The sequence below is a fragment of the Tyto alba genome, unplaced genomic scaffold (assembly GCF_018691265.1).
Source record: "Tyto alba isolate M040663 unplaced genomic scaffold, T.alba_DEE_v4.0 Super-Scaffold_21, whole genome shotgun sequence".
Taxonomy (NCBI): Eukaryota; Metazoa; Chordata; class Aves; order Strigiformes; family Tytonidae; genus Tyto; species Tyto alba.
In genome coordinates, this window is record NW_024881295.1 from 14598491 (window position 1) to 14613714 (window position 15224).

General features: G+C 41.7%; 1 protein-coding gene across 1 annotated transcript in view; it reads right to left on the reverse strand.

Moving 5' to 3' along the window:
- Positions 1-15224, reverse strand: part of PTPRO (protein tyrosine phosphatase receptor type O) — a 156158-nt gene that overhangs the window by 65507 nt on the left and 75427 nt on the right. The window contains 1 exon segment of the mRNA XM_042795458.1: positions 374-647. Within this exon segment, the coding sequence (XP_042651392.1) occupies positions 374-647 (274 nt within the window).

The following is a 15224-nucleotide window of genomic DNA, read 5'->3' on the forward strand; positions in this document are numbered from 1 at the left end:
TTATGCCTTCTGCTAGATTTTTGGAACTTCTGATTCAAAGGGTTTAGGATGAACCACTGGAGAGGAGGTTCATCCATCACTCTTACTTCAGTATGCTAAACCCATCCAGTCAGTGTTAGGAACAGTCAGCCAAGGGAAACCCACAGTTGTCCCTTTCTTCTGGCCCAGATCTTGTGAATTTTCACTCACAAGCCTTCTCAAAACATCTGCCCTACTGTTTCACACAAGGATTCATCCTACACACAAAGAGGATGTACTGGAAACAAAAAAAAAAACCACCCAACCTCCTCCACAAGAACTTCTGGGGGAAAAAAAAACAAACACCACATACAAAGAGAACAAATAGAAGAAAAAAAAGTAAGGTGTTACTTACTGGTTAACACAGTGATTGATCTTGTTGACTTGGAAACCATATTTGAGTTCACTACCAACAGAGTTACTATGTAATATAGGCCATGGTATTTGGCATTAAAAACCACAGGGGCAGGTAAAGTGCTATTGAATTCTTCGAACTGGAAAAAGTAGTTCTTGGATTCTCCAGCTATCTTCACAACATATACAGAGGATGAGCTCACCACATCAGAAGCTTCCAGGGAGACAATGATACAATTGTCTTCTCGGACAGTAACTTGGAAAGGTTCTGCATTCTACAAGACAAGAATAGAGACTCTGCTGAAGCAAAATCCATTATTTCACTTTTACCTACTTCCCTTGGTATTCATAGGATTCTCATGTTATATTTGTGATAAAGTTACATTTCATATTCTTCAAGAGAGTTAACATCAAACCGTGGCAATTATTTCAGAATACAATAAACAGTCAGCCAAAGTCTATGGGCATCTGATTATCAGGCCAGTTTCTCTGCAGCAGAGGCTGGTTCCTGCTGTGTGCTTTCTGATGCTCTGGCTACTCCATCCCTTACCTCCTGAGGAACAAAGCCTCCATCATTCTTTCCTAATGGAAGGTGGAGTAGAGCAGAAGAAGGATGAGACTAAAAAGGGTATCGGGGCAAGAGGATTTTCAAAAAAGTCACAAAGCATAGGCCATTTAAATCCCCCAAAAGAGGTGATTAAATCAGGACTCCTTTATCTTGCAGAAATAGGATCATATATTCTTCAATGCAATGTATTCTGAAAGCCTGCAACTGAGGAAGAATTTCTGGCACTGTCTAAGCTCTTCCAAATACGCCCATTCCAGCAAGCACAAGGTGATAAGCAGCTCTCAGCACTATGTCCGTGACTTTGGTTAGCACTTTTCATTTCCAAAGCTACCCCATTTCATTTTCAATATTTCCTTTATTAGTGGTAGAGAGAAAGAAGCAATTTAACCTTGTTTTCATATATCATGAGCATGTTAAGTCATTGCCAGCTGAAAACACTTTCCTTTTTATTAACTGCAAACCAGCTGTCAGCAAGAAGCACTTGTGTCTCTACAGGAATTTCAAAGCAGATTCATGGTAATTAATGAGAAGGAAAAGTTCAAACTTACATTAAGAGCTGCCTTTTTGTTTATTAGGCCACACTGATGCCTAGAATTTTTTACCCCCAGTAAAAACTGTAATATCTGGTATTTTCAATTCCCAACTTCACAGTATCTTTTTCTCCTTGATATCTCACAGGCTGAGAGCTCTATTTAGAGGGCAGGGTGGGCAACCATGGCTAGTCTGCAACTTACTCATTCAATCAAGTTGTTCCTGTACCAAAGAGCTAGATATCTCCTTCAGAGATCAGTTCTAGCAGCTTGGCTACCTCCTGTCTTCTTGCAGTTTTGTGTGGTGGGGATTCTTCCATGAGAATAATCTTTTTTGGATTTATACTGCAGGAGCCAGGCTCTCTATTTGGAATTCACACATACGGTGTTGCCAGCACCTGGCATTCAAAAAAAACCCCCCAAAACCAGCCAAGAACAAAGAATTGGTACTAGGACTGTAAGATATTAAATAACAGTAGTTTGTCTTTACATATATTTGTGCTTTTATTGTTGGGCTTTGAGATTTCACAGTGTACCTATGGTCGTATCACCCTACAGGCAAAACTATAGGCTTGAGAAGAAAGGACATAACCCAATTCACTCATTTGACTGTCGTGGTTTAGGCCCAGAGGGCAACTGAGCACCACGCAGCTGCTCGCTCACTCCCTCCCCCATTGCAGAGATGGGGGGGAGAGAATATGGGGGCAGAAATGGCTCAAGGAATCCATCTAAGGACAGGGAGGAGTCGCTCACCCATTATGGTTACAGGCAGAAGACAGAATTCGAATGCTAACAAGACAGCACTTAACAGACAAGTTGGGGACAGTGAGAAGCGCCACCACATTCAAAACCACCTCCCACATCCCTCCCTTCTTCCCAGGCTCAGCTCTGCTCCTCATCTCTCTCCCTCCTCCCCCAGCAGCACAGGGGGCAGGGATGGGGGTTACAGTCAGCTCGCTGCTCCTTCCTTCTCGGGAGGTGGGGTGAATGCCGAACATCCCTCCCCCGCTCCACGTGGCTCCCCTCTCACTGCAGACAGTTCTCCATGAACCTTCTCCGGTGTGAGTCCTCCCCACGGGCTGCAGCCATTTCCAGGCTGCTCCGGCGCGGGTCACCCCTGCGTGTTGCAGTCCTCCCAGTGCCGAACCACAACAGCAGGTACCACTTCTCCCCTCCGGGTCCCAGCCTCCTTTAAGTGCAGACACCTGTACTGACTTGGGCTCCTCCACAGGCTTCAGGTTGGCTTCTACACCACCGCGGGCCTCCACGTGTGGCAGGGTGGGCAGCCCTGCTGTCTCACCACGGGATACAGGGGTCCCTGCTTCGGTGCGTCTCCTCTGAGTCCTTCTCCTTCCTTCCGCTGACCCTGGTGCCCATTCTTCTCACAAGTCCTCTCACAATTCCCAATCCCCTCTCATGTTCCCCTTCTTAAATACATTATCACAGAGGCGCAGTTGATTGGTTCAGCCCTGGCCAGAAGTGAGTCTGACTTGGAGCTGGGGGAGCTTTCGAGGAGCTTCTCACAGGGGGCACTGCTGTAGCCCCCGCCTCCACTAGCAAAAAAAAATTCCACCATAGAAACCCAGCACATTGACTCAACATGAGAACAAGGTAACAAGTATATAACTCCAGCCCAAATAGTATAACCAGTCCAGACAGCTTCAAGTCTGAGGTTAAATACAGAGGCAATGCAACTTCAGCTGATGATTTGAGGTTTGCTTGGATTAGTCTTTTAAAAAATTACTTTTAAGTTGCTAAAATGATTTAAGCCAACGTTACAATGGATAAATACTTTGGTGTGGAAGTCTGGGAAATTTTTCACAGATGGCAGTGCGATTGCTCCAAAAGGTTTACAATATAAAACCATGGTTATGCAAAAGCTTCCATGTGTTTTTCTTAGCCTCAGCTGAATTCAACAGGCTTACCCTTGAGTAGATCAAAATTCCACATTTCAAGTGTTTGTATTTTGCTTTAAATCCCAATCCTGCATTTGGATCCACACAGATTCAAACCTTTAACTAGGGATTATGTTTAGATCTGGTTAAAACCAAGTAGAGGTTCTCTCACCCTTCTTCCTCTGCATTCTCCCTGCACTAAGAAAATGTGGAATGATTCCTACTTCAGCTCTCCTGACATGGGAAGACAGGAGAAGGAAGGCACCCATGGACTGTCTTTCTGGAAGCATGTGGCACTACTGTATCACATAAAGCATGGTTGTCTTCCAAGACCAAGAAAGGAAGGACTGACCTGATTCCGAAAGGTTATTTCTAGGCATTAAGCTTGAAGAGCATGTATAATCCCACAGAAGTCAGTGGGTTTCAAATTTCCATAGACTTGCATTTGAATGCTTCACTAGAGGAAAGAGAATGGTGTTATCTCTAAAGTTACTCTAGCCTTCCCTCAGCTTAGCTGATGAATTGTGTGGTACTAGTTCAATGTGCCTACCTTGCTATGGAGAGACAGACGAGTCCAACAAATTTATACGTGCCAACAAACAGTTCAAAGTGAGTTCCTTGTGCTTGGTGGTATTATAAATCATTTGTGAATCAAGTACAGCTAGAAATTAAGCGTATTATTGCAGAGTTATAGACATTCCTAGGATATAATTAGATGCTTTTGGAGACTGCTCATAAGCCATGTGATTTTATTCTTTGATTCTTCAATGGGTATTGTATTAATGATGTTGAGGGCCATACTTTCATTTCTCTCCTCGCAATGATTTCTTGAATTCACAGCAAGTACTATTCAGCAAACAATCCAGTAACCTTCTTTGATAGTTCTCACACAGTTAGCATAATACACTTCTGCTACCTAAATACATAGAAAGCTCTCAGACATACGCTATTGTTACCTATGACAACACCTAACTGGGGAAGATAACTTTTTTCTGAGTCCTACATCTCCTAAGCATGTGGGGATTGTGAAATAATAGCCTCCCTCCTTCGTGTGCCTGTGTCCAGATGCTTTTGAACCACTGCTGCCATGACGCACAGGTTTTTTCTGAGTGACATCTCTTTAGCAGCTGTGTGGCTCATCCATCCCATGCCTGTACCCACCTGCATAATGCATCCCTCTCCCTAGTGGTACCTATTCTTTCCAGTAATTATGTGGCCCTCTTCCACACATCTGTACCTGCCCAGGCTTTTAAAACTGCTGCATGCACAGGACACATGGTTGGTGGGAGACATCTGTTGTTTATTATCCATCAGCTCCTGAAACAATTTTTATCCCTTCATTTCGGCTCTAAGGTTTGTTTTATAGAACGAAGTGGCAGATAAGGGATGAATAAAAAGGCTTGGCAATTAACATGTCATAAGATGAGATCATTTATCTCCATCGGGATATGGATTTCACTTTGGCAGTGTTTTAAAGGAGCAGACCATTCTGGGCACCTGTTCTTCATGTTGCATGAGGTGAGAGTTACGAGCCAGCACTGGGCTTGTGATTTTGAGAAGGCGGTTAGGGAAAAACCTGAGTATTTTTTGTAAGCACTGCTGGAAGTGACCAACATGCCCCACTTAACTAGATTGTAAAGCCAGTGTGTCTTAGGACTGACAGCATCAGTATGGTAAATACACATTTTATTACTTCTGGTCAGCTACCTCCAGGATTTAATTTGCTGGTGTCACAGTTTGAGCTGTTGTTTCATGCCTGTGGGGAAATTTGGCAGGGTTTGTGCATTCAGAACCAAATGATTAGCTCCAACTTCCTTCCTACTTTATTATTACAAGCTCGTGCCACGATAAAGCACTTAGAAAGAAAAAAAAAAAGGGGGGGGGAGGGGGAAGTAAATCCTACAATGTGAGGCCTGTTCACAGTCATTTCCAGCACAGGGATGAGTCATGCTGATGGAATTTCCAACCAGTAACAAGGTCTCAATTAAAATAAAAATGCGGGGGAGGCAAGGAGATATACAACATGTCACATAAACAATATTCAAAGTGTAATGGGAAAATAAATGGTGTGCAGCAAAGCTCAGAGTTCTCTTTACAGAAGTCTATATCCTCAGTTTATTTCCTTATAACAGGATGAGTTTTAAACATCAGGAAGAGATCAAAGTTACAAAACAGCTATTAATTTTATGTACTTTAGTTTTTGAATGTCTCACTCTGAAACACACCGGACCAGAACCCAGTTATCAGAAGTGCAAGTAGTTACATGTTTTGCTGACTTTAAGAGGAGATGTGGATGTTCATCAGCCCTGTAAAATTAAAGTACTGTTAACTGCATCATGTCACCTAATGCTAAACAAGTGGAGCTAACACTCTGAACAAATCTGACTTCTGTCAGCTCTCACAGAGTAAATCCTGAAGTATCACAGAGTTTTCAAAGTGGGCATCTGAAATCCTAAAGCATGAGAAGATTTTAAAGCTATGAGTATCTAGTTCTTTGGGCAAAAAGTACCATTATGATCATCTACTGTATAATGGTGGTCAAAAATAAAATCAATGCAAGTATTACAAGACAATAATGAACACTATATCCAGACCTCTTAGATAAAATACTGGGTATTTTTATGAGTGATTCTAATATACTCAAACATTTTTTTCCAGTGGCCAATAATGCTAATTGCATTCTAAATGACATGATGACTCATTCTCATCAAGATTCATCTTACTTAATTTTAGGTACTTAAATGGAATGACTGAGAGTCAGAATGACCTTTTCAGACAGAGTACCTGTGGATTCATCTGAGATCTGAATTACTTTTGAAAGTGCACTGAACAGCCAAAAGGCCCATGTTCCCAGCTCAGCAAAATTCCTGCAGTCCTCTGTCACCGCGTACAGTGAGCCCAAGATTTATAACAAAGATGTGACTGGGATCCAGATTTCAGGATCTTGGCCTCTTCTACAGTCTTGCAGTGGTACCTCCACAGAAAGCACGTAAGAAATGTCATAAAATTAATAGTATTGCAAAACACGCATAAAAGTCATGTCACAGTACTTTGCACCAGATTCACAATGTATGCTTCTCCTCTGATGGTGACAAATGATACTGAAGAACAATAACAATAAAAACGGTAAACAGTCATTCAGAAATTGGAATCTAATCTCCAATAATCTACTATGCACTTGTTGGAAATGTATTGCTTCATGTACGTCACTGTGTAGAGTGAAATCTTGGCCTATTTAAACTGGTTTAGTAATTTAATCTATTTTATAATATTCTCTTTCTCTCTTTCTGTGTGCAGGTTAGAGACTTCACAGTTTTGGGATGGCCCCAGCCACCTTCCAGTCCTTTATAGCTAGAAAAAAGAGGGGTCCCTGAAACTTTCTTCTGTTGCAATGTGAAGTCACCATCCGGAACAGGCAACAGACTGGTTTCACACAATTTAGCTGTGTTTTGAAGTATGCTTAAATCTTTACTTTAGATGACCCTTCAGGTTCCCACCTTACTTCCACCATTACTACATCATCTGGATCAGCTCAATACCATATCTTTCTCATTTTCACAGCTCCCTACTCATACTCTTCACAGAGTATTTTCTGCTAAATGTTGCAACATCAAACCTTACACTGTTTATGTTCCACATCCAGTCTCTTTAGTCTTGTTTCAAAGTCTCTCAGTAAAAAGTATTTCAAACGATCTGAAACTGATCCGGTTTCACAAAAAGACAGACATAGCCATGACCCGAGAAAGATCCTCTTTGAGCATATATGAGGACTGGGTGGAAATCGTCCCACACCGAGGCTTCTTTGGAATTCCTAGCTATCATTATTAGATCCTACGATTTTAACAAAAAAAGCAAAGTCATCCTTACAGAATTTAGGGAAGAAAGCACATCATAAGCTTTCCACCTGTTCCAGTGAATTCTGGAGCAGGCACAGACTTGAGTGTTAACTGCAAGAGGAAAGGATTGTTTGAAATGGTCTTCAAGAGTGTGAACAAAAATGTTAAAGACTTGTAATAAAAATGTAAAGACTTATTGAAAATAAGGTGTCGTGGTTTAGGCCTTGTTGGTAGCCAACCACAACGCAGCAGCTAATCACCTTCCCTTCCCCCTCCCCACCTGGGAATGGGGGAGGGGATCAGAGGGGTGAAGGGAGACTGGCAGGCTGAGATAAGAACAGTTTAATAATGGCAATAAAACGAGAACAATAACGATGATGGGGGGAAAACAAAAAAGAAATATATAAACAGGCAATGCACAATGCAATTGCTCACCACCCGCTAACCAATACCCAGCCCGTTCCCGGCCAGCGACCCCGAGATACGAACATCCCACAACCACAATCCCGGAAGCCAGAGAGCTCCTTCCCCACCACCCCTCCTCTATACAGTGAGCATGACGTTCCATGATATGGAATATTTCACTGGCCAGTTTGGGTCAGGTGCTGTGGCCGTGCTCCCTCCCTGCTCCCTGTGCCCTTGCGCACGGGCAGGACATGGAGAGTCAGAGAGTCCTTGAAGTCTCGGTAGCAGCTGAAAACATCAGTGTGCTATCAGCATTTTTCCCATACCAAACCCAAAGCTAAATCCAAAACACAGCACTCATCTAGTCCCTGAAAAGGAATATTAACTCTATTTCAGCCCAAACTAAGACATAAGGATTTTTATTCCTAGGGCTCTTGTTTTTATCTACACTTCTCCACAGGTTGTGCAGAGAACTTCCCTTAATAAATACTCTTTGAAAGAAATACTCCATGGGAGAAATGGAACCCTTATCTTCAAGATTTTCCATGCAAAAAGGAATATTTTAAGAAGTTAAAAGACAGCAAAAGCAGCAGTTCTCAATAATTTATGATGTTTGATTCAGGTTAACACACCATTTCTGGCATTCTGCTCTATGAATAGTGTCCTCAGCACTGTTGCTATTTTCAATCTCAAAAAGCCAGTAATAACAATCTGCTAATCATATTTTATAAAAGAGCTTCAACATTTCTTTGCTCTGGGAGACAGTTATAAAGGGACAGGTATTTTTCCCCTCTCTGCACATGAATGCAGAATATGAGGGTGTTTTGTTAAGCAAATGTCAATATGGTAGGTACAGTCCAACACATTTTGCTACCATTCTTAAGTTAATAATCTGGAAGCAAATGTTTCTTGACACTATCAACTTTTATTATGATAGCATTAAGTAAATGCCAGAATGCTAAATACGTGAAAAAGAAATGTTTGCATTCAGTAAGGCTAATATCTTTTATGTATCACCTTGTTAGCATATCCAATATTAAATAAATTATTGCTAAATATACTTCTATCCCGTCTTTCTAGTGCAAACTGGAGAGGGCAAAACCCAACAACAGTGATCCAGAGATCCTGATGTTGACAAAGTTTAAAACTAGGTTAGAACTTCATGCATGACATTTCTCCCTATTATTGATCCTGACTACATGTATACACCCCAAATACGACAGGAATTCATACACAGGCAGACAGAGTTTGGTTTCTCTCCACTAGATTTTTATCTTCTCTTTAGTAGTAAAGTTATGTCAAAAGGGAAAATTCTTCTAAAGGAAAATTTTATTTTGGTCTCCCTTCCCCAACTCAGACCTTTATGAAGTCTCTGCAATTAAAGTTTAGCCATCCCTTCTGGATGTATCCAAAGATACAGACATGCCAGATGAACTATGAGCTTTAATTAAAATGATGCATCTTCCCTCTTGAGGCTGTATGCGAGTAACAGAAAACAAAAAAGGGCGCAGGAAACATGTTATATTGTCTCATAAATTCCTTTAACTCTACCAAACTGGCCCTTGCAGTTATCTTCTCTAGTCAATACTTATTTTCTGTCTTTGGGAGAACAGTGAAATCAAATTTCTACCTGAATAAAGGTAAAATGATCAGAGCTGTACATAGGCCAGGTGGGAAGACAAGACCATGTTAGGTGGCTCTTCTGTTAAATTACGAAAAGGAGAAGTTAGGGGGAACAGAAAAGAAAGAGTAATTTCTAGGAGCAGGAGTTAATTGAACAGTATGCTCCACATATACATTATCCTCAGAATGTAGGTACTCTCCATCAATTGAGAATAAGTGCTCTCACAGCACAGCATCTATAGTCCAAAACACACCCAACTGTACTTCAGTTCCCTCTTCATCACAGAAGAAAGGAGGAACAGATCACCCCAGGAAAACGCTGAAGAAGGCAGAGTAAGTGATAAATTAATGTGGATTTTTAAGAATTTGAATTATTAGAAAGAAATCTCCATGGTGTCAAACGATCTTTGAGGTGTCTTAAATTTCTAAGTGCCTTATGGAAGAAGAGCGGGAATACTGGGGATGTTTTCTGGATGATGAAGGACAAATTCAGTCATGCTGTTCAGTGCTTCAACTTCAAAACTGTGGATTCACCTGTGCAAGTGACGGAAGTCTGTAATACAACTTCTGATGCTGAAACAGCTTCTGAACAGCTACTGATGATGAAAAGTGACATTTGAAAGTCACACAGAAAATTCCTGATATTCAACAGAACATTAAGACTGATGTTTCACCATGAGAAAACTGTGACCATGATGTGCTCCATCACTTCTGTGCAGCTGAGAGGAACTGGACTGAACTGGTGTCAGCTGAAATTCATCTTACTTGCTCTCTGGCAGAGAGTATGACAGAGGGGTAGAGATTGAGCCTTATGGGTACTACGAAAGTGAAAATGCTTTCATTTTTATTTAATGGCATGTATATATAGCCTTTGTATGTGCACAAGTTCTTAAAGATATAATGCAATGCTTTGCTATTTGCACTATCTACAAAGAGCACAGCTGGGAGGAAGTCAGAGTTTTTGCTTATCTGAGAAATTGAAGACCACGGTGGTTATCCAATTCATTTGAAATCACAAAGCAACTTAGTGGAAAATGGTGGAAGAAAAGACACCCTTCTGTTCCCTGACCCATGTTAATCTATAAGAGAACAGACTAGATGCAATGAATAAACTTATAGATAGGAGCTCTTCCAGAAGCCTAACTCCTTGTTCCATAACTCCAAGTGATTTTAAAGAAAATTAGGCAGCAAAGTGCCCTTAATTATTTTTAAAAACTCCATTTTTTCAAATATGTTCTGAGACTACTAGTGAGCTTTGGAAATTTGAAATAAGGAGCCATTAATTGAAAAAAAGATAATTTTCTGTTTCAAATCAGGTTTCTGACATGAAGAATTCAGAAGCAGATGTGGAACACATTTTGTCCCCATTTGAGCTGCTGACTTCAGCTTGGTCCAGAGTTCACTCTAAACAAGTGGTCTGCCTTATTGCCTGTCATGGCTTGAGCTCAGAGGGCAACTGAGCTCCATGCAGATGCTCACTCCTCCCTTCCCTGCCACATGCTGAGAAGGGACAAATAAGCAGGCTTGGAATTTGAGATAGGACCCGGAGGGACAGATTACCCATTGTGGTCACGGGCTAAAGGCAGACTTGTTAGGGGAAGAAAAAAGAACATAGATTTATTACAGACACTAACAACAACACTTAACAGAGTAGGGCAGTGAGAAGCATTGCCACATCTTGAGAACACCTTCCCCCCATACCTCCCCTCTTCCCAGGCTCAGCTCTGCTCCCAGTATCTCTACCTCCTCCCCACAGCAGCACAGCGGCAGGGAATGGGGGGTGCAGTCAGTGCTGCCACTTCTTCCATCTTTGGTGGGGGGAGCTTCTGGAACTTCTTCCCCCTGCTCCATTGTGGTCCCCCTCTCACAAGACACAGTCCTCCACAAGCTTTCTCCAACACAAGGTCTTCCCACGGGCTGCAGCATTTCCTTACGCTGCTCCAGCGCGGGACACCAACTTTCTCCGACTGGATTCCCTCCCATGGCTGCAGCCCTTCCCGAGCTGCTCCGGCGTGGGACACCCCCACATGCTGCAATCCTCCCAGCGCCAAACTACAACAGTGGGGGCTACTTTTTCCCCCAGGATCCCAGACTTTGGGCACAGTCATCTTGGTCATCCATGTGAAACATCTCACAGGCCATAAATCAGTGTCCGCTCCACCGTAGATCTCCATGGGTGGCAGGGGGGGCCGCCCTGCCGTCTCACCACAGGATACAGGGGGGTCTCTGCTCCAGCACACCTCCCCCCTCCTTTCTCCCTCCGTTCCTCCACTGACCTTGGTGTTCACACAGCTGCAGCAACTCCTCCTCACAAGTCTGACTCCTCCTCACCACGTCCCCTCTTAAATACGTTATCGCAGAGGCGCAGCTGATTGGCTCCGCTTTGGTGCAGAGGTGGAGCTGGGGGAGGTTCGAGAAGCTTCTCACAGGGGGCCACCCCTATAGCCCCCTCCCCTGCTACCAAAAAAACCTCAACACTGACTCAAACCCAGGACATTGCCACTCAATCTTCTATCACCCTCTGCCCCTCAACCCCCACAGAAAAGAAGTCCCAAACACCCACCACCCTTTCTTCAAAGGTCACAGGAGCCATGGCATGGTCAGGAAAAAAAAGTCTACATCCAGATCATCAGCCTTCCTATTCTGTGATCTAAAATACTTACTACCTTTCTGCCTAAAGCCATAATCATAATGTGGCTATGGCTATTCCCCGAAAGTTTGTTTACTCAGGTTCAAACACAGGTTTATTTTGTTTTCAGATTCAAGTGGAACCTGATATTCTGACCTTCGATTACCCTATTATATTCATGTGTTCTCTAAATTGGCAAGAGCTGACCCAATAACCTGCTGAGATTTTCTCATGTTATTTACACATAGTTCCTGTGGCTCAATGTTTTGGTGTTTGGGTTTTTTTGCTAAAGTATTTGCTGTGCAGGTTTTTTGGGGGGATGGGTTGTTTTGCTTAGTGGTGTTTTTTATTTTTTTTTGCTTTTTCCCAACCTGTGCTCAAAGAAAGGCAAGCAGCCACTGTCATTTCCCTGATTACTAGCAAGAGATGAGCTCTGCAATTCTCTGTACAGCACAGGGTCAATTGCAAATCCACACAGAACATTTCGGTTGTTGCTACAGCCTGATTTTCAATTCATTTCTAGTGTGGCTTTAGGCTCAGCTCAGCCATTTGTACTGATTTGATAAATTCCTACCCACAGAAGAGTTCTCCATCACACTACTGCTGGCAATGTGCTGTTTGGTAGTCATGAACACTACTAAACTCTCTAATGCTGCAAAAACTCATAGCTTGCCACTGCCACTTTCCCCTGCAGGGATAACCCCAGCAGGATTTATTTGGTCACAGTGTATCAGGCATTTAGATTCTAGTACAGCTAGCATAGGTTGACTTGAAGGAAGTGAATGAGAGGAGTGAATATAAAGAGCTTAGGAAATGGAGTCAAGATCCTCAGCTGTAGGGTGAAGTCCTTTCAGATGTAACACAGGCCACCCTACCTGCCCAGAGGAAGAAACTGGTGGGGGGAGAACAACTGCTGTTACCTATCAGGGGATGACAGTCCAGGTTACTGAGTGTTATACAGCTTTCATGAAAGGTATAATTCTCCTACAGTGTCCTCTCCTCGTAGCTTAATGGCTCCAACTCACAAAGCAGAACCTTCTGCAACTGTGTTTACCAGATCAGGAAAAAATAATTCCTTCTTCTTCTACTCTAATGCATAGCCACCACATTTGTCCTTCACTGGGACCCACTTGTGTGCTGTCTTAAGAACTTGCTTAAATATTCTGCACACTTCTGTGTGTATAACTAAAATATTGAGTATCTTGTTATCTGCAAAGTGAGGAGACCTTAATGACACGTTGGTCAGAGCTTTTATGCTGAGACTTCTGTACTTAGCGTGGGATTCATCTGCCTTCATTTTATCAAACTAAAAATTGGGCATATGGTCAAATCTCATCATCTAGTCTCCCTCTGTACTCTGTAGGGAGAGATGGATCTGAAGAATTTGATTCACCCACTTAAGATTAAACGAACTACCTTCTGCAGATGCATTTCACTCTCTGTGCACCTTCCTTTTAAGCATCAAGAGTCAGATGAGACCAGAAACATCAGCTGTGTATGGTACAATGGCAGCTGCAACTCAGATTTGTATTGCAATTTTAAAATATTATAGCTCCTAATCTATTTTTGTCTAAATTGATACTATAAGGATTAAATTTTGTTTAGCTATTCTCTTTTTCAGCAGTATAAAAGTACATGATGGCCATTACTGAGCAAGGCATACAACTTTAAGCATACAAATGGTCCTAGTCAGCAAAAGATGCAAGCATGTTCATAAATCCTTTGGCTACGTGACAATGGCTGACCCTGTGTACAATAATCAATCAAGAGATCAAGGTCTCTCTTTCTGAGTTGCCAAAGAGTAATAAACCCCTGAAACTTCCTTCTAATTTGTTTGTGTCTTTTATGAAGTGAGGTTGCTAAAAAGTCATTCAAGGGATAATAAAAGTCTTGGTTCATTAGGTGATGCTGAGAACCCTGTTCTGCAGGTTTGGTGTTCTCTTAATAGAAATTATTATTCCTTGCCGCTGTGATGTGGTTTTTACACTTTGCAGTTATTCAGTGGCCAAGAGGGATGCAGACAAACCTTTAAAAATAGATTCAACAGCCTAGTATCTTAGGCTGAGGTAGCTTGGCAGTAATAGTATGGAGAGCATACAGATTAAATTTCTAGCTGGTTTGGCAGTTACAAACCCTTTGAATGCAGAATTCACAGAATTAAACGTTAGCCATTGGCTTTCTTTTATATATTTCTCTTTTAATACCTGACAGAGCTTTTCCCCAGGCATAACAAGGCATCCCCAGGCTAGCCAGTCAAGAGAAGGCTTAATACACTGAAAGATGAAAATCAGCTGAGAAAAGGATGTGTGGAAATCATCAATGGGAAGTCTGTTCCCTAAAGTAGAACTGATTGTAAACCAAAAATAAATAATTTTAGGACACTGTTTCCTCATTTTAACTCAGGATGCTAATCCCTTATTGTCTCTTCTGAAAAGGATGATTTTATAAGCAGCATGACCTTAAACGAATCAGTATGACTTTTCCCAGACATACCCCAGAGTAAATATTTACTGAGCTTTGTTTCATAGGCATTAACTCATTTGTAATATAAAAAGCTTTCAGGTCACTAGATAATGAAATATATAAGATTATCATTGTAACATATATGAATATGCACAATTTAAAACTTATAATGATTTTCTTTCCTAGTTAACTTCTAGATATGTGTTCACCATGCATTGGTTTATGTCATTGTTTTCTTCTTCCATTTTACGAAGTATTTTCATGGCCAGTGAAAGGGAAGGATGGAGATGATGACACGGAGTTCTCTGCCTTTTCTTGAACTCACAGGTGGTGCTTCCATACATAAGCACTGGTCATTTTGGCTTACACTAATCCAGGCAAAAAATATACTAGTCTAGTTGTCTGGCTGCCATTTGCCAGTCTCAGTATGGTAATTTCTCAATAACTGCATTGAAAATAAACAAAACTCTCTTGTCTCAACAATCCCTGCTCTCAAAATTCAAGCAATAAATATATTGTCTAAGCTCTCGACCAACTCTTTGACTGAACCAAAACATTTTTCACAATATTCTGTGAGCATATCTCTCTATACTTCAGAAAACCAAAATTCAGGTTCTTTTTCCACATGTGACCATGAAAAGTCACTAAGATCAGTTTTATAAATGTATATAGGTGTCTTACAATGCAAATAAATATCTACTAGATCTTTGAAATAATCAGAGCTTGGCACCAAGACATTTATTTTAAAGTCAAATGTGCACCTTTGAATCTCTCCACTTGCAAAGCATGATCCTTTATGTACATGTACATACACAACCTACCCAGCAGAAAGATGCAAGAACATGCACACTAGTAGAGCTGAGCCACCATGGCAATGGAAGCTGTTTGGTAACCAAGCCAAAT